This window comes from Lepidochelys olivacea (assembly GCF_965140295.1).
Source record: "Lepidochelys olivacea isolate rLepOli2 genome assembly, chromosome: 8".
In the NCBI taxonomy this organism is placed as follows: Eukaryota; Metazoa; Chordata; order Testudines; family Cheloniidae; genus Lepidochelys; species Lepidochelys olivacea.
In genome coordinates this window covers 30,047,294-30,066,965 of record NC_140418.1, presented here as the reverse complement: position 1 = coordinate 30,066,965, position 19,672 = coordinate 30,047,294, and the positions used below count along the sequence as shown (strand labels likewise).

The 19,672-nt window shown below is 38.3% G+C and overlaps 1 protein-coding gene across 1 annotated transcript in view; it reads left to right on the top strand.

The window, feature by feature from the left end:
- Positions 1-19,672, top strand: part of SLIT3 (slit guidance ligand 3) — an 810,486-nt gene that overhangs the window by 496,078 nt on the left and 294,736 nt on the right. Inside the window, exon 6 of the mRNA XM_084636935.1 lies at positions 3,465-3,536. Within this exon, the coding sequence (XP_084493061.1) occupies positions 3,465-3,536 (72 nt within the window). The remainder of the gene's footprint in view (positions 1-3,464; positions 3,537-19,672) is intronic.

Here is a 19,672-nt window from a genome sequence, read left to right as displayed (position 1 = left end):
TGGGCACATTTTATAGTGCCTTTCATAAGAGGCAATTCGACCACTTTGCAAGTGTTAGATAAGCCTCAAAACATCCCTATGGGGTCAGTGTTGTATTCATTTCGTAGGTGGGGAGAAAATCAGGTAAAGAGCAAGTTTCCAAAGATCACATATCATGTGAGCGGTGGAAGAATACCAGTCCTCCTGTCCTCTGCTCTAACTATCAGAGATATAGCCTCCCTTAATTATATTATTTTGGTAATAGCAAGGAGAAAAATCTCTTCAACAAACGTCTGAAAGCTGACACTCAAACCTGTCACATAAAACGAATGCCATTTTTGAAACTTACCCGAAAGATAGTAATAGCTGACAAATGAATATTTAGTTCTTTTATGTGCATGTTTGAACACTACATTCGGAGCTAAGTGCTAAGAGGAGACAGTTGTGGGGCAACATGTAACTCAGGGAAATGCAGTCCTGCATTCTGTTTTTTTTTCTCTCTGACTCTTCAGTTTTTCTGTGTATGCTATAGCTTTTCTCAGATCCTGATTTTTTGCTTTAAAAGCACAAGTTGTCCATTTTGAGTATCACAGCATAGGATTTGTTTCCCCAATCTTGCAAACAAACACATGATTAAATTTAAGATGATGATTAATCCCATTGTCTTCAGAGGGGTAATTCGCATGCTTAAAATTAATCACATGCATAAGTGTTTGCAGGATTGGGGCCTTAATCATTTACAGAACGAAGACTAAAACTCAGGTGGCGCTGGCCCCCTGTTGCATTCTCTAAATGCTTGCCCTGGCTGTCTTTCAGACACCATGCTCCTTTAGTTTGTTAGGAAGCTGAAATTAGTCCTAAAGGGCAGGGTGTAACTAATGCAAAATGAGATCCATCTAGAAAGCTTAATAATTTGGGGCCCGATCCTATGAATATACAGTACTAGCTCTGCGAAGCATGTAGTGCTTACCTTACTGCTGTGAATGGGCCCGTTGATTAATAGACCCCTCAGGCATTAAGCTTGGTAGTTAGTGTTGGCAGGATTGGGCCCATAGAGAGCTATATATGATTTACTAAATACATTTTACCATAAAATCCAAGCAACAGAACAGCATTCTAAAAAAAAGAAACTTTATGCTGTTTACGTGTACTTATATGACTAACAGAAGGCTTTCTGATGTTGAATATGCATATTAATCACTCTGGGCTTATTTACTTAGATCTTAACATATTTGACAGAAAAGTAGATAGAATACTGTACCTCAATTAAAACTAGGCTACACAACCTAATGAGTTTGAAAAGAAAGAAATAGGTGGTACTCGTGTTCACCTAATCTCTGGCTCTTGCTTTTTCTTTAACATCAAATGCAAAGCACCTGTGAATTAGATGAATAATGTACATGAGGAAGCAAGTTGCAATATAAAGTTCTTATATACACACACAACGGATATCTTGTGTTTTACCCCATTTTAAATGCTTGTTACAGCAATCCTAACACCTAAATTATCACTTAGACACTGTTCCAGTAAAGTGACGTGTTAACATTTCAGAAACCACCAGTAAATAAAGATCCAAAAAGTAGCCTCTCAGCAACTCCTTCCTTCTACCCCCAAAAGATGCAAAAGTGCGTCTGTGCATGTGTGTGTGTGAGATCCCATTTAGATGATTTTACATCTTTTGTTTCAGCATGAGGGATGCTGCTCAAAGATTTGCCGAATTCAGCATGTTTTGTTAAGTTATGAGCTCTATGAGAAACTTAAACTGGGTTTGTGCTTGTAAGCTGTTTGGTAGCCTTGATAATCAGTATGATTTTTCATACACTTTAAATCATAAAAAGCTTGGAGTTTACTGAGCCTGGTCCATTATGATAGGACCACATCAGCTTGGGTAAATGTCACTTGGGGTTTATATATATATACACATACTCAGCATAATTTATATCAGTAGGCTCAGTTTGTACCTATGTGGCGATTCATGAAGTTTAAAATGAATGTTAGTCATTACGAACTGTAAATTAACACACACTTTCTACTTAAAAAGATGCTAACTATCTTTTTTATTGTATTATAGTTATTATTATATCCAGTCGATGGTTTATTTCTACTTTCACTGGAAGGTTGCTGGGGCAATGCATGGTTTCTTAAATGTCTATACAGTGCAAAGCACAGAGGATGATGATTTTTCTACCACACCACATTATCATATCTCTACCGGTGCAAGTGTGTATATGTACACTATTATGTGTACATTGTTATAATAATTTTGTATAATATGCATTTGCACCTATAAACCCCAAAAAGATCATAGCACTGTTGTGCGCAGCTAGATACTGTACAGACATGCAGAACAGACAGTCCCGCCAACCTTGTAGTCTAGGCAAAGGACCACACAGAACAAGGGGTGTGTATTCACATCTTTTGCAATGTCTGTTCTGTATTCAAATGTATGTATAGTTTGTACAGTAGCATATAATACAGATTTTTTACAGTGGTGTAATGTAAATTATCAGATACATAGGGACTTAAATCCTTAAATTGTACATTTTGAGTCAAGCGCTGGGAGCATTAAAAAAAATTTCTAGTTGAAATGCACACGTTTGCATATGTACCCAAATGTTCCCAAATACTGTAAAATATATTTCAACATGCATATTTGGGTAAAATAAATATGAAAAATCAATATTAGATGTATTAAATTACACTTGTTTCATAGCAAAGTACTATATTATTAAGACGGTAATTGTGTGTGTGTGCACGCATGCACACAATTTCTTGAATATTTTCTATCAATGGATTTCTCTCACTGATACAGTTAGGCAGAATCTGTATTTAGTCAAAAATCTTTCAATAGAATGGCCAACCAGATGGGACCAGTAACAATAGAAAGAAGCCTCCAACACTACAGACATTTGGTGCTTAGAATAATAAAAAGACTATAAAATTAGATTAGTTGAGTCTAATTTAGAATTGGTATATTCCCCGTGCACTCTTGCAGCTCTTGGGCAGATAAAGCCTTGAGATTTAGTACTTTCAGGACAGAGGACTGCAACTTCCAGTAAAAGAAAAAAAAAGGCATTCTGGGAGGTCGCAGAGGGCAGTGCAGTGACCTCCAATGATTTACAGGCCTTTAGCTTAATGAAATTGTTTCAGTGACATGACGGTAAAAGCTCATAATGGATTGGATGCCCTAATGTAATGAAATTACTCCCTTCTGCCTTAAAAAAAAAAAGAAAGAAAAAAAAAGCGCAATTAATATTTACTGAGACCTGACAGGCTTCAGTGTGCTGTTCTGTGCAGTTCTTTCAGACAGTCAGTGAGAAGAGACAGAGCAGCGTGGCAGGCTATGAGCAAGCCTCCTCCTGGGGGACGAGCAAAGACTGCAAGGGGGTGGAGGGACACCTCAGTGACAGGAAAGACTGGAACCCGGTGTTTTAAGGCAGCTTAGTTACCCAGCAAACCTTCATACTTTCCCTTCCTTCCTGCAGGCAACTGGACAACAACCAGATCAGCTGCATTGAAGATGGAGCCTTCAGAGCCCTGCGTGACTTGGAGATTCTGTGAGTTGACTTTGTGATTTCTTTTGTGTGTCTGTGTGTGTTTGTCTCTCTCCATGCTGCAGTGCTGATTAAATGTAGGATTTTTTTTGTTTTTTGGTCTCCTCCTTACCCTGGCCAAAGTGTTATAACCAGAGAAGTGAAATGTCTCATCTCCCCCAAATGGGGATTATTGCTAATTAAACTACAAAAGAGGACTTATGTGCTGATGCTCCTGAGGAGCATAGAAATTGCCATATTTGTTACTGTGTGAAACAGATGGGATTCAATAACATCCAGAGCACATGCAATTGTACAGTATGTACAGCCAGAAACCTATTTGTATATGTGTAATATGGAGTACAGGATGGGTAACAGGTTTGGAGAGAAGAATGTTTAGAGGTATCTCACAATTGATCTAGACAGAAAGAGGATGTGTAAAATAAAATATAAAATAAAAAGGTGGGCGGGGGATTGCAGGGGACTTTGACATGTTTGCTCACATCATTAGCTTATGGGGAAGGTCCCAGTTGGAGAACCAGAATCATGCCGAGGTGTGTTCTTTTAAAGCTGCAGCACAAAAATACCACAGTTTTTAATGTTTTCCCAACCTTTGGTAAAGTGCATCCTTTGAATGGTGTTAGTGAAATCGCGGAATGAGAATAAGCAGAATACTAATACCTTTTAAATTGGATTCAACAATGAAGCCTGATTTTGAGCTACAAACATAAAACTATGTTTATGCGCGCTTTTAATTTTTTTTGTAAAATCAGATGTTACGTAGAGTTAAGTATCTAGGCATAGAATAATTTGACTATTGCTAACATAGTTACTATATCTGAGCAATGACGCATTTTCTAGTGTACTGCTTAACTAAGCAAATGGATGCAAAGGCTTTCCTGTTGTTGGAAAATTAATTCTTCCAAACTAAAAGCATGAACACTTCTGAAGATGTCTAACTCTTTGGCAGAAAAGAAAAGAAAAGCAAACCCCTTAGCACCTGAAGTGGAGGTAAGAGTGGTCCAGTGCAGTAACTATATGCAGTGAATTACAGCAGAGAAGGCCCCATCCAGCCTACCAGCAAAGGTTTTGCTTAGCTAGATGACAGCAAACAGTTGAATATTGGCTGGTTAAACTGTGCACATGCCTAGTGCAGGCAAATTAAACTGGAGATGAATCAACACAGAGCCTTTTGAATTATGAGAACAGGCAACACAAAAGGACAGTACATGGAGAGCCCATAATAATAACCAAACTCCTCACAACTCAAGTGTGGAGATTGAATTGGAGTCTTGCCATCAACTTGAGTAGAAGCAGGATCCGACTCTAAATGACCTAAGGCTAGTTTCCATGGTTGTTTGTCTAGGATAGTCATTTTAGATATTTATTGTCTTTGTCTCTAAAGTTTTGAAGCCATGATGTATAATAAACATGTTGTGATTGACCTAATACTGTTTATCTCTTGTGTTGAGCTCATATTAGGTATTTTGAAGGCTCTCCTAGCTGAAAACTTGTTTTGTGAAGAATACAGTTAGAAAGACAGAACCTTTCTTTTGAATTAGTAGCATTTTTTAGAACAGGTAATGACATCCCACAATAACATTTTCCTTCTCTGCCAGATTGAAAGGATTATTGTGATTTTTTTTAAAGTCATCACTAGCTACCAGAAGCATGATCCAATTTTACACAAAGAATAAGTTCAAGTCTAATATTTTTTATGATTGCATGTTTTCTTTATCCAAGGATGATGCACCTGACATCCGCTGACACTAGACTCTGCTATTACTTCAACAAAGTATGTTGACTAGCAAATTACATGATATTTGTACTATAATATCCTAAAAACTATAGGCTCTGAGATAGTTTTTAGCAACATATTTCTCTTCCCCATTGTTTTCAGAGCTGATCAAATGTTGAATTACTTTATCTACCTATCTGTCTATAATGGCTTGATTCTAAACCATCCCCAAATCAATATAATTGTTGGGGTGTTCTGTTAGAATCTGTTCTAACCTGCTCTGTGTTTAGAATTGGCCATAATTGATTATACTTTGCAGTTTAAATTTTCAATATAGGCACGCTTTTATGGGAGAAATCAGTCTTAATTCTAAGAAATAAGAAAATTGGTTGCCACTAACTAATTCTTAAGATATCTTTCTTACAGGCACAAAATCCTCAGTATTATGTTGCCTCCCCAGTTTGAAATTTTTATTTAAGCTCTTCAAAGCAATTTTGAGCACTTCAAGTCTGTGAAACAAAACAAATGGCTTAACTTCCCAAGAGATGTCACACCTTCATCCTGAATATTGTTACAAAGAGTCAAAATCAAAAAGGTATCAACGCTTAGAAAGAATGTTAACAATGGAACCAGAAGAACATCAAGTGACCACTCCCTAGTGCAGTCACCACTACATAATTGCATGCAAATATGTTTTCACCTATAATCCATCACATAATGGAGACATGGTAATTTTGGCAAATACTGTTCACTAACGATAATCAATTTGAACAATTTACTGTGATACTAAATGATGCAGCCTTGTTCGTTTTTCTTTTTCTCACTAACTAAAATATTACAGTCTTTCTCAAAATGTTCGCAAATTTGTTTTCGTGGTAAATTCTTGCCTAAATTGTAAACTCTTTGGGGGTAGAGGCCATGTTTTTTTGCAAGCTGCTTAACATATCTAGCCCATTCTTAGTGCTATACAGGAAATAAATTACTACACTAAATTTTAGCAATTCCATCTCTTTATTCCATTTGCTTCTCAAATTGAAACACATCAGAGGAGAAGAGGAATTTGACGAGCTTCTCCAAGTAGATTTAAGAACCGGAAGGAAAATTATTGAATTATCCCTGAGAATAGAGAGCCCCATGATCTGATTTTTTGGGTTATTGGTTCTCAGAGAGAGGTTCTGATGCTTGTATAAGAGCCTATTTAACATCAGTTCTTCCTGCCATTAGTAAACTTGTCATTAAACTCTTTTCATTAATAAACTAGCACCAAACAGCCCAATTTTCAACCTTCACTCTGCCCTGTCACTGCAATTAATTGCACTACCCAAAATGTGCGTTGATAAAGTATTGTGTTAACAGCTGGGATACCTGTATCTCAGTTAAGGAATGTGATTGTGTATACTAGGATGCTTACAGACTTGTAATTGGCACATATAGTAGTGTGCCCTTCAGACTCTGTGGCATAAATTGCCAAGTTGCATTGCTGTTACTGTACCCTGTGCTGGTTCATCAGTCAGCATCACTGGTGCTTGCATGTGGCTTTTGTTGGATCTCCAAAAGTCTTACTAATATTGTGCTAGCAGAGTGGTTTGAAGTAAGATAGAAATATATTGGAGTGGATGGATTGTGACACAATAGTACGGGAAGCTTCGTATATTAGTAATTCCATACTAACTACAATTAGATTAAATTTAGGAACACTCAAAACTGAATTTTACAATTTAAGCCTCAAAGGAGGGTGCATCTTATGAGTAAAATCATAATAAAATATAAAACCGATATGCATTTGTAAAGTGAAAATGCAAGCAAACTTGATGTGAATTTCCCACCAAACAAAAAGTGTGATTTTTGCTATAGGCGGGTTTTCTTTGTTTTCTGTTCTACTCCACCAAATCCTTAGCTTATAATGTCAGATATCACCATACAACACAACGGCACTGTTCAGAAATATTTATTAGATTATTAAACTGAACAAGCTTAGCTGTCGACAGGCTAGGATTCATTAAAAAACAAAACAAACCTCAACATCCTCCAATCCATATCCCAGGAGTCCAACACTTTTTAGTTGGTGCCATTTTTATCCTTATTTATAAAGGTGTTAGCAGACATCTTGATTAACCAAGTAATCCAAAGAATACTGAATATATGACACAACTATTTCAACATTCAGAATTTCATCTTCATTCCTGTGGGACATCCTTTCAACAGGAATGAATGTCAGGGTGCGTTCAATACGTCCAGCCAAACTGGACAAGAGAATATGAGTACTAGCTGGGTGTTTGTGCTATCCTCATCAGCAGTGAAATGCTTAAAATCTTGGGATTTTTGTGGAGCTAGTTACTTGAAATAGCTTTGAAAGTTGGAGCTTGAAAACTTTCTGGATGTTGCAGATTTCACAATACAGAAAGGAACAAAAAGACCTCCGTGTATTTGTTCACTTCAGTTCACATTACCAAGAGTTTTCCCATAGAAAACTGTGTTAAGAGTATCATTTCAAACACATTCTGTTCTCACTGTGCAGTGCTAATAATGCAGTTTTCTTCTTGGTATGTTGTTAATAGTGTTAATTACTGTTATAATTATTCATTCATCTTATGCCTCTCATACTGGGTTTTGAGGTTTTCCAAGCTATGGACAAAAGCTTCCAATCCTTTTGCCACGAATAGTCCTACTTGTGTGAATAATCTTGTTTAAATTAATGGATAACAAACTATGTAAAGAGGCATTCAGCATTAAAAGTCATTTAGGGTGGAATGCATCCACAGTGCACTCTCAAAGGTTGAAAAAACCCCAAACCTAGCAGCCAGATTTCTAGAGCAAACCTAAATCATGCCTGAAATTCTAATATGTGAATTGAGCACCAAAAACTAAACTCAGAACCTCAGTTCTATTCATTAGCTTGAAAGTGTCTGAAAAGTAGGTGTTGATCTGAAAAAGAAATTACGAAAAATATTTTCCAGGTCCCAATGCTCAAACCTAGCGAAAAGTGCTTGGGACTATCAAAAACTTTAAATAAATGAATAAATAAACATAATTTGAAAATGAAAATTCAAAAAGGGGGTACTGGAGTTCAAACTTTTCTTCTTTCTGACTCAGATTATGAACTGGAACCTGGTATCTCAAAACATATTCATTATGCAGACTATGAAATACGGGTTTCAGAGTAACAGCCATGTTAGTCTTTATTCACAAAAAGAAAAGGAGTACTTGTGGCACCTTAGAGACTAACCAATTTATTTGAGCATAAGCTTTCATGAGCTACAGCTTATGCTCATGAAAGCTTATGCTCAAATAAATTGGTTAGTCTTTAAGGTGCCACAAGTACTCCTTTTCTTTTTATGAAATACGGAGATCTCAATATGATGCAAATAATGCACTTTGCTTTTTAAAATTTGCTTTAGATGGAAGTTTGTATTCTGGAGAACACATCAGAGTCTGTGAGAACAGTTTAAATTTGGATAGTGTGGTTCCCTTGAACTATGCGCAAAACACCCATTGACCAGCAACAAAACTTTCACAAGCAGAATGGGGATATTATTGTGGTGTTTTAGTCAGACTTTCTACTTCAATCCATTTTTGTTGCCACAGATTATGTTGAGAATTCAACAGCTTTACCTTGAGTTACAAGTTACCATTGGTAATATTCCAACATGTAAAATAACACAGTATTCCACAATAACCTGGTAAATAACTTGTGCCTCTTCTGACAGTGAACTCTCAGATGTATGATTATAATACACAGTGAATGCTTTTTCAGATGAACAAACTTGAAACATTTTTGTGAGCATGAAACAGGGTCTTCAGATATAGCATAACTTAATTTTTCTTCCAATTTTCTTCTGTTTACGGTCTTGCTGCCTATAATTATATACATGCATACATATAGATATATAAAATTATACACACAGAGAGCCAGTTTTACTTATTTTCAAAATGCTTTGCCAGGCATGTCTCAACATTTTATTTGCTTCAACTATCTTGAGAGGCAGGGCGTTAAAGTCATGACATAATTCTAAATATATGAGATGTCATCGCTTAATGAAAGCCTGAAAATGTCACGAGAATGATTTCTTGCTCTATTTTTCTGCAAATTATCATCAGTTCTGGCAATCAAGATTAAATTTGAACTGTGTGAGGTGCATTCTTAACTGCTACAATGCAATCAGAATATTGCAGTGGGAACTAGATTTCACAATAAATTGTGTGTATAACACTTGTTTTAGTCATTCATGCTTGTGTGCAGTTGAATTAAAATAACAAATAAGTGGAAAATAATACAGTTGGGCTCATAATGAATTTGGATTAAAAATCTGTTAAACTTCTTCACTAGTAATTGTACACATAAGACACGTGATGAAAACAAAAATTCAAAAGGGCTTACTAGTGGTAAGGTGTGGGTAATCAGAGTGTGTGGTTTAATTCCATTGTGTGTAATCCAAAATAATTTGGAATACCAGCTATGCCTTTTCTAACAGTATCACCAGGCTTCTCCCCCCAAACCCCACCCGAGTTATGACAGGAAGTTAGTCTCACAAGACAGCCAGAGATTAAATAAATGTAGACTTGGCTGTGGCGAAGTAACACTGCCCCAGTATATAGAGGTATCACTGCACAGATGGCTAGTTCCTCTTTTCTCTACTTCATTAGCTTTCTGGAACTACTCCAGTGATAAGCATTATGAGAATGCCCAGTAACTGTCCTTGCCCCATCAGTTTCTGTCTCATTGTATCAAAGGGGTAGCCGTGTTAGTCTGGATCTGTAGAAGAGGCAAAGAGTCCTGTGGCACCTTATAGACTAACAGACATATTGGAGCATAAGCTTTCGTGGGTGAATACCCACTTCGTCAGATGCATGTCTCATTGTAGATCTCTACAGTGAAGGAGGGAGCAATGTTCCCAAAGAGCATGGCTGCTGTTGCACTTTCCACTATAGGAATCAAATTGGAGATAAGAGGATCAGAAAATCTGAGCCCTAGAGGACTTTCTGTCAAGTCCTGGGAACTTTCTGAAATATACTGAAACCCTAATGTATGCAATTAGCATGTTTTGTCATTTGGAAATGAAGAATTCAGCACCAGGAGGGCAGGCTGGGGGTGGTGCTGGTGGTGGAATGCTTTAATGTTTAATAAGGAATTTTTTTATTTGCTGAAACTTTTCAGTGAGACATCTACTGTCATTGCTAACAATATGGAAATGAAATGTGAAAGATCCTCTGTTGTATAACATATTTAAAAAATCTGAGGTTGGAAGTATAGTGTATGGTGAAAGGAACAGTATCCGGATGGCACCAAGGTAACAGGTTTTATATCAAGACCAGCAGAAACAAAATAAGAGGGGGGAAGAGAGACTCTCTGTAAGAGTCGTTGATACCTGTTACGGCCTTAATGGTAGTTGCTTTATGGATGGGTTCAGTATATTCACATAAGTACTTTAATTAGTAATTTTGTTAGTCCTATTAGTATTAGTATTCTAGCCATGTCCATGAAAAAGCAATATTGATGCCTAACTATATTCTATATCTACAGAAGATGGATTTGACTTACTGAAGTATATTTGAATGCTTTGTTCATTTCCCACCTACCCCCACTATCATGGTGTTTTTATCGCCTTTAAACTCATAACACCCAGGAGCTCTTCGGGATGAAGAACTCATCAAGATAAGAGCAGTGCCCATTTGGAACTATTATATTCATGAATCAAGAACAAAATACATTTCTGAGAGGGACTTATTTTTATGATCTGTCAGGGACTTCTGCCAGACTCGCTTGATATTAGTTGTTTCATTTGCAGGCACTGTTCATCTTGTGACTACTTTGCTACTCCTTCCTCCCCTCTGTCTGATGTAGTATTTTCATCAGTTGTACAGGAAACATAAGGCAAGCTTTTAATTTTGACTGTCAATCTTGATGTAAGTGCCCAATTCATCACTGAAGACACCCAGCTGTGTGTATCTCACTCATTTGAATTGTACCATGCAGTTCAACATATTTTCGTAGCTCACGAAAGCTTATGCTTTAATAAATTTGTTAGTTTCGAAGGTGCCGCAAGTCCTCCTTTTCTTCTTACGGATACAGACTAACAAGGCTGCTATTCTGAAACCTGTCATTAGTGAAGGGAGTGGATCTGCTGTGAGTTACCAGGACTCCCAGCTATGACTCCCAGCTGTTGTTGGATGATCATATCACAGCAGTAACCCAGTCAGTTGTTTACCATCTGCCTGGCCAACAGGTTGCAACTTCTCTGTTCTGTTGCAGACCTTGCTACTGTTGTTCAAGACTTTGTCACCTCAAGATTAGATTGTTGCAACATCTGTGGGGCACGTGGCTGGGAGTGCATTACTCCGCTGTTCTGAGATCAATGCTGGTTTCCTATCAGTTTCCGGATGCTGTTTAAGGTGTTGGTCATGACCTATAAAGTTCTAAATGCCCTGGAATTTGCTTTTTGTCATTCTCCTTCTGCCACACTGCTACAGCTGCGGACAGTACAAGAGCTTGATCTGGATCCCAGTCATTATAAGAGAGAGTGCTGCTGGCACCTCTATGAGGGCTCTAGGACTAAAGCACTCGTTCCCCCATTTTGTCCATAATAACCCTGATTCTTCTCAAATTAGACTCTCTTGAGTTTAAATTTTGAATATGGTAGAAAAGAATGTATCTAGGATGCTCCCTGTAGCAGAGTTGTGGATCCAGCGCTCCATCTACCTTGCCAATATTTAACTTTAACCTGTAGCTGCTGAGATCCCGAACTCTGCATAATGTTTGACATTAAAGCTTCCAAAAATTTACAGATAGGCCAATAATTTTGCATCTCCAGCCAATTGGTGATTGAAATGGTAGCACATAGACATTTAAGAAATTAATTTGTAGGTAGAAATTGTGCTTGCAAATCAGGTATATTTGTGTCTTAATTAATTTGTGCCTGAAAAAGGCCTCTCCAATTAATTGATCGGCACAAAATTGCAAGTGCAGAATTCTAGGCTGCTTTTGATCTAAAAGACAGCAATCCCAGATTTTTCTGTTTTAATTTTGTACTTGTATTTATGCATGTAGCATAAATAAATCTAAAAATATATTTCTATAATATATATACTCATCCACACAAGAAATTGAGAGGAAAAACTGAGGATTTTTTAATGAGACAATCACACATATGTTATGACAGGATACAGAAAGGAAAATGCTCAATTCTTTAATTAGCGTGTGCTGTTTTGTTTATTAAAAGAAAGAAAGGTGAAAGAGGATTTGTTAAGGATGAAAGCATGACTCTTAATTTTAAAATAACATTATCACAAACTTAATTTTGGTAGAACACTTCTTTTGTAATTTTCAGCCTTAATAAAGGAAGGAAATACATCAAAATATGAGAATATTATTAATTTTACATAAATTGGAGGAGTTTAAATTATTGGGTGAATTATTGTTAAACATATGTTCAGTATGTACTAATATTGGACAAATGTTTATGTTGAGGTTCTTTAAATACCATTGACTTTAAGCTTTTGTTGGATCTCACACAGACCCTAGCTATATTGCTCTTGTGTATTTCCATTCCTTGCTTTTAGAGAGCTCGGAGTGTAGATTTGGACAATTGCTAATCTGTCCCATAGGATTTACTAAGTGAGGTTCTGCAAGGCTTTTTTATTTCATATGAGGCACTGAGGGAGATAGCAGAACATTTTGAGCTGCAGCGCCAATAGTATTCAGCGAATATGCATCTCTGTCTCATTTTCATCAAAGCAAGATGGTACATTGTGTCTGCAGTTTCCTAGTGCCTGGCAAAGGTTGGGATTTGGACTGAGTTTGAGGTATCTTGCTCTAATCCAAACAAGATAGAGGTGAGGCTGATGGGTTGGTGGAAAGCTCTAGAGAATACAGAGGAAGGATTTCTGCACTTATTAATGAAAAGGTCTACCTGCCCTTTGTCTAGAGATGCATAGTTTGGAGGTGCTTTCACACCCTCTACTTCTGGAATCTTGGCTGGTGTCAGTCACCAAAAGTGCCTTCCTTCATTTTTGTCTAGTGAGGGTGATTGTGACCATCTGTCTCAGAGTTGGACTTGGCCACAGTAATCCATGGATTACCGCAATGCAGCAGACATAAGACTATCCTTGAAGCCAGTCACAAGCTCCAGTTGGTGCAGAATGAGGTTGTCAGTCTACTGGGCGGAGTCACCAGCAGGGAGTTTATTTCAGCAATTCTCCAATGGCACAAGCAGCCTATTGGCTCTTGGATATAGTTCAAGATCGGTTGATCTATAAAATCCTATAAGGCTTGGATCCATTTTATCTCAGAACCAACCTTTCTCCCCATCAACTGTGATGGCATTTGAAATCAGGTGAGGTGCTTGAGCTAATACTTGCTACATTTCAACATTGAGATGCAAAGCATCCAAAGTGGAATTAGTACCCTGTTGTGCGTGTGTATAGCTATTAGAGCTGAGCAAATAATTTACAATGAATAGTTGACTCAATTTATTTAGCTTCTTTTCATGTTTGCAGAATATTCACGATCAGGTGACTGCTTCATATTTATTCAAACTTTTATTTTGTTTTGCAAGTTTTTACTTTGTGAACTGAATATGAGTCGAACACTGTGAGTATTCAGAGTAGCAGCCGTGTTAGTCTGTATTAGCAAAAAGAAAAGGAGTACTTGTGGCACCTTAGAGACTAACCAATTTATTTGAGCGTAAGCTTTCGTGAGCTACATCTGATGAAGTGAGCTGTAGCTCACAAAAGCTTATGCTCAAATAAATTGGTTAGTGTCTAAGGTGCCACAAGTACTCCTGTTCTTTTTGTGAGTATTCAGTATTTAAGGTGTGTTGGTTTCTTTGCGCGTAGCACGTGGTAGTGAATTAACTAACTTGTGTAATCATTTAGGGACTTGAAGAAGCTTCCTGGCTCTGACAATTGGGCAAGCAGCACCTTAGGTAAATTTAGTCAGGACAAGGTGATATTTTTTAGCATATTTTTTAACGTTTTACTTTCTAAGTTAGACAGGTTTTGCCTGAAGCATCATTACAACAAAAATAGTCCATTTTTAGTTTAGTATCTAAGTGCAGACTTCTTTGTACTTTCACCCAAAAGAATGTGTGTGTCACAAATAGTTGCATTTGTGCCTGGGTTTGGCAAAGATCTGTTATTCAGTTTCCCATGCTATATAAATGATACCTTTTCAGTGTGAATGTTTGAACATGCAAGTTCTAAATTTCCAGTTTATGTGTGAGACACATGCCCCATACATTAGGGTGTATTTAAAATAGCATACATATCAACCTTAATTTACAACTCATGTAACTTCACCATGAGGGCTATACATACACCTTTACAACCTAAAATTTTAACAAAGGACTACCTGAGAAATGTTCTGTCTTACTTGGCAATGCATGTGGTGTTCACTGGGTATAAAATACGTTTACTTTCTTCTCTCAAGTCCCTTCAAAAAAATCAGTGTCATTTTTTTCCTCCCCATTTCATATCCCTCCATGATTTCACTGTTTGGTTCTTCATGTCCCCCTTGTCTATTGTGGGGGGTGCAGATCATAGCAGTTAGTTGGGGAAAGCCAGTATTCTGTCACTAGTGTGGAGGGTCAGATGGGAGTGGGGCTCTAGACTTCCTCCCAAACCTCCTCTTCCAAACTCTGGGATGAGGCTGGATAGGAAAAGAATAGTGTGGGGAAGAGGTGGGCTGCAGCCGTATAACTCAGTGGAATACTATCTTGGCCTCACCTCCTACTCATTGTTATCCTTATGTTTTTGGAGTAGCTGGTAATGTGGTGTATAGAGCTTGATAGTTTGTCCCTCTGTGCTCCTAGTGGCCTAAGTGGGGCATGCAGGCTACCTCAGTAACAGCAGACAATTCCGCATTGCGGCAACTAGCAGCAGCTGGTGCAGGGCGAACCTTGGAGAGGGGGAACATTTTAACAAATAGACACAATCACAGCATTTTTGAGTGAGTATACAAGACAAGTTTTGCTATCCCTCTCTATACCTGAAAAGGCAAACAATTTGTGTCTACTATAATCACACTACCATGCATGGGGCTGACCTGAGGATTTTGGGGAGGTGTTTTATTGGGAGATTCCCCACCACTCAACTGACGTGTTTTGCCAAAACAATTGTGTGCGCATCAATGGAGAAGTCTTACAGAATTGCATAGGAAATAACTTTTCCATACTGTGTGTTTTTTGTTTTTGTTTTAAACATCCTCTAGGGTGGGGCAAAATAAAATAAAAATATCTGGAAGCATGAAAACATTCTTCTGAATTAAATTAGAAAATTATCATGGTTATCATTTGGAATTTCTGTTTGTATAACCTGACTGAATAGATAGTCCCAATAGATTTTATACTGCAGGACTTCTTTATTTGGGAGCTGTGGCATGTGGATCATTGGATTTCCCCAGCATCTCTCTGCAGAAGTGGAGTCCAGATGCTTGTTCCTTTCAATCCTAGCAGTTGGATTGCATTACTTTGAATTGGTTTACATTTTTACCGTTGTCTCTGCTATAGAAAGGGGTATAAATAACTCTTTAAAATGGAAGCTGAGTTTCTCTTTTACATAGCCAAGAGGCTGTGGCTCTAAACTAAGCATTCACATGAGTCCCATTCAGTTCATCTCTTCTTTCTGGTCTTCCTTGTGGATATGTATTCAGGTATGCTTTACATGAATTATGCATATAGGGCCTGATCCAGCTTCCATTAATGTCAGTGGGAGCTAAATCAGTCCCATAAACTGTAATATATAATGAACAGTAATGTACAGTGGGCACTGCTGAAAGCTCACCATTTGGTAAATTCTGTTTTGTTTTGTTTTACAGGTGATCACTGTGTTACATAAAACATGATCTACAAAATAATTATTGATAAGTGCATATTCTTGATCAAGTCTGGGATTTTTAAAGGCGCCTACAGGACTGAGATGGCCACATCCCATTGAAACTTAATGAGAGTTCAGTGCCTAACTCCCCTGAGCTCCTTTGAAAATCCTTGCCCAAATCAATAAACTGCAAGGGACTAATTCAGGGACCATTAAAGTCGGTGGAAAGTCAGTCATTGACTTCAGTGGGCATCGGATTGGGTGCAGTGATGGTAATTGTACTCACTGGTTCAGATTTGTTTTAGGCAAGAATTAAACCATATGATTTTTTAACTACTTTTTCGCACCACTACAGGAAGGAGAAATTATTTTCAACCAATGTGATATCATTAACGTAATACAAAAATCACTTTAAAACTTTATAGTCGGCAAATAGGTGTGGTTGAGTTCTGCATTCAGTAGAATAAATCTGTGTTTTTGTGTGGAGGTTTGTGTTGGAGTTATAAACTCACTCACCAAAATTTTGAATGTAGAAATTTAGTGATAATATATGATCAACCTAAAGTGCATTTGTATGGCTGAGCTGCAAATACTTGGAAATTAGATGTCAAAATGCAAACATCCATGCCACTATAACTGTTATATCATGAAAAACTTCTATAATAAAGCTTACTCAGTGATTGTGGGCCTGGTTGTCTTTCCCCTTGTCAGAATAATTTACACGAAATTATTAAACTACTGAGGCTTGGATCCATAACATAATCTCTTTCAGCATGCTGCACTGAAATACTTAAACACTTTACGCAAACCTTTAATTCATAAAGTCTCCCCTTTTTTAAAAGGTAAGTAAAACCAGTCTCCGTTGTGCTGTTATTGAATATACTACAATAATTTGTTGGAACACACTTTTATTTAAAAATGAAACAGCCTGTGGCAAAATTGCTGGCACTACTATGATGGGTCTTGCGCTTTCTCTTCTTGGGTGGGGGTTCAGGGCACCATTTCTTGCCCCTGAACTGGGGTATTAACTGCCCTACTAGTGTCCTAGAGGAGGGGAGTGAAGAGGGAGGGACCCAGGCCCGCCCTCTACTCCAGGTCCCAGCCCAGGGGCCCTAGGGATAGCAGTAAACCACTAGAACTAGCGGTTCCTTCCCCTGGGCTACTTTCCTCCCCGGCCCTTCAGCTTGTGGGGTTTCTTGCCCTCCCTCTGCACAAACCAGGTGTCCCTTTCCTAAGGTCTTGGTCTTCTTAGCCCACCACAGCACTTCTCCAGACTCTCCTCTGCTTCCCTCCAAACTACTCTCTGCTCCAAGACCAAGCCACTCTGCTTCAACTCCTCCTCTTGTCTGATTGAAGCAGGGGTTTTTTATCATGTGACTGGCTTCAAATGCTTTAATTGGCTTCAGGTGCTTTAATTAATTTATAGCAAACTTTCTTCCCTCTACAGGGAATAAGGCTCCCTTCTAACACTCTCCTGCTGCCTTTTGGCCGTGCTGCATCACAGCCAAAAAACATAACAAAACAAGTGAACAATATTCACCCCAAACAAATAACCAAAAAAGTTTTTAGTTTGCCTTTGCAATGATCTTTTTACAACTGGATTTTCTGTTTAGGTGAAGTTGCACTTTCTGTCTAGGAGAGCAAGCAGATGTGATGTGTAGAAACTTGCAAAGATAAGACCAGCATTTCTGCAGATCTTTCGGTACAGGTATTAGGGAAGAATGCAATATTGACTGATTGCAACAGTATGGAGGGGAAAGCACAGAGCTGCTTTCACTCAGTGAGAGAGGCTTTATGGAGTACTTCGTAGTGGACCATGAAGTTGCTGCTGAGGAAACTAGCAATGAATGGCATTGAGCATTCTAGACAGAATAGTGGAGTACTCTAAAGAGGTGGTACTCTTGTTTTCATAGTGAAATTAAAAGTGGGATACATACCTAACGCACTTGCTTTTACAGATGTAATGACTTGGAATTAGTTGCACAGCTCCTAATAGGCCCATTCTGGAATCACAACTTGAAAGCAGCTTTGACTTTAAATAGAGGATATCATCCCGATGAAATGGATGTAAAAAATAATCCAGCGTGAATGCCATAGTTCAGCACCATTGGAGATTTTTGTTTAAAAGAGGCCCATGATTGAATACGTGCTTGAATTAACAATATCCCCTAGAACGAGAATGATTTAGTCCCTTAAGCCTTGTCTTCACTTGTCTTTTTCTCCCAAAAGTATATACCATTGCTACCACCAGTTGAGCTCCATCAGTACTGGCACTAGTGTGAGCATGGTGACAATGGCCTTCAGTATTTTTATCATCATGTTGTTTGGTGGCAAGGGTTAGACAACAGAGTAGTAAAAATGTCAGTGGCTGTGAAGCCTTGTCTACACCAGCACTTTTGCCATCGGTCCCACTGATGAAGCTGAATCAGAAGACTAATGTAGCCTCAGCCTTATAAAAGTGAAGCACATTCAGGAATGAAACATAGATGAATTCAAACTGGAACAGGTACAGAGAAGGGCTACTAGGATGATCCAAGGAATGGAAAAGCTGTCTTCTGAAAGGAGACTCAAAGAGCTTGGCTTGTTTAGCCTAACCAAAAGAAGGCTGAGAGGAGATATGATTGCTCTCAATAAATATATCAGAGGGATAAATACCAGGAAGGGAGAGGAATTATTTAAGCTCAGTACTAATGTGGACCAAAGAACAAATGGATATAAACTGGCCATCAGGAAGTTTAGACTTGAAATTAGACGAAGATTTATAACCATCAGAGGAGTGAAGTTCTGGAACAGCCTTCCAAAGGGCGCAGTGGGGGCAAAAGACATATCTGGCTTCAAGACTAAGCTTGATAAGTTTATGGAGGAGATGGTATGATGGGATAGCCTAACTGTGGCAATTAATTGATCTTTGACTATTAGCGGTAAATATGCCCAATGGCCTGTGATGGGGTGTTAGATGGGGTGGGATCTGAGTTACTACAGAGAATTGTTTCCTGGGTGTCTGGCTGGTGAGTCTTGCCCACATGCTCAGGGTTTAGCTGATCACCAAATTTGGGGTCAGGAAGGAATTTTCCTCCAGGGCAGATTGGTAGAGGCCCTGTGGGGGTTTCGTCTTCCTCTGCAACGTGGGGCATGGGTCACTTGCTGGAGGATTCTCTGCACCTTGAAGTCTTTAAACCACGATTTGAGGACTTCAGTAGCTCAGCTATAGGTTAGGGGTTTGTTATAGGAGTGGGTGGGTGAGATTCTGTGGCCTGCATTGTGCAGGGGATCAGATTAGATGATCATAATGGTCCCTTCTGACCTTAAAGTCTATGATTCTGTAGATCGAATGGGGATTGATATCTAATGGTTAAAGAAGAGAACTGGGAAACAGGACTCCTATGATCTTTCCCTGGTTCTTTTGCTGTCATGTTGTGTTGACCTTCAACAAGCCACGTAGGGCCTCAATTTGGTAGAAGACTCTCACGTATGTGGTTAAATCCATCCCTGTTCAGAGCAGCGCTTCATATACTTAAATCCCATTTACTTTAATCAGAGCAAGACGAGACTCTTAATCTTTCCATGCCTCAGTTTCCCATATGTAAAATAGTTGTAAAATCCATTTTCTTGG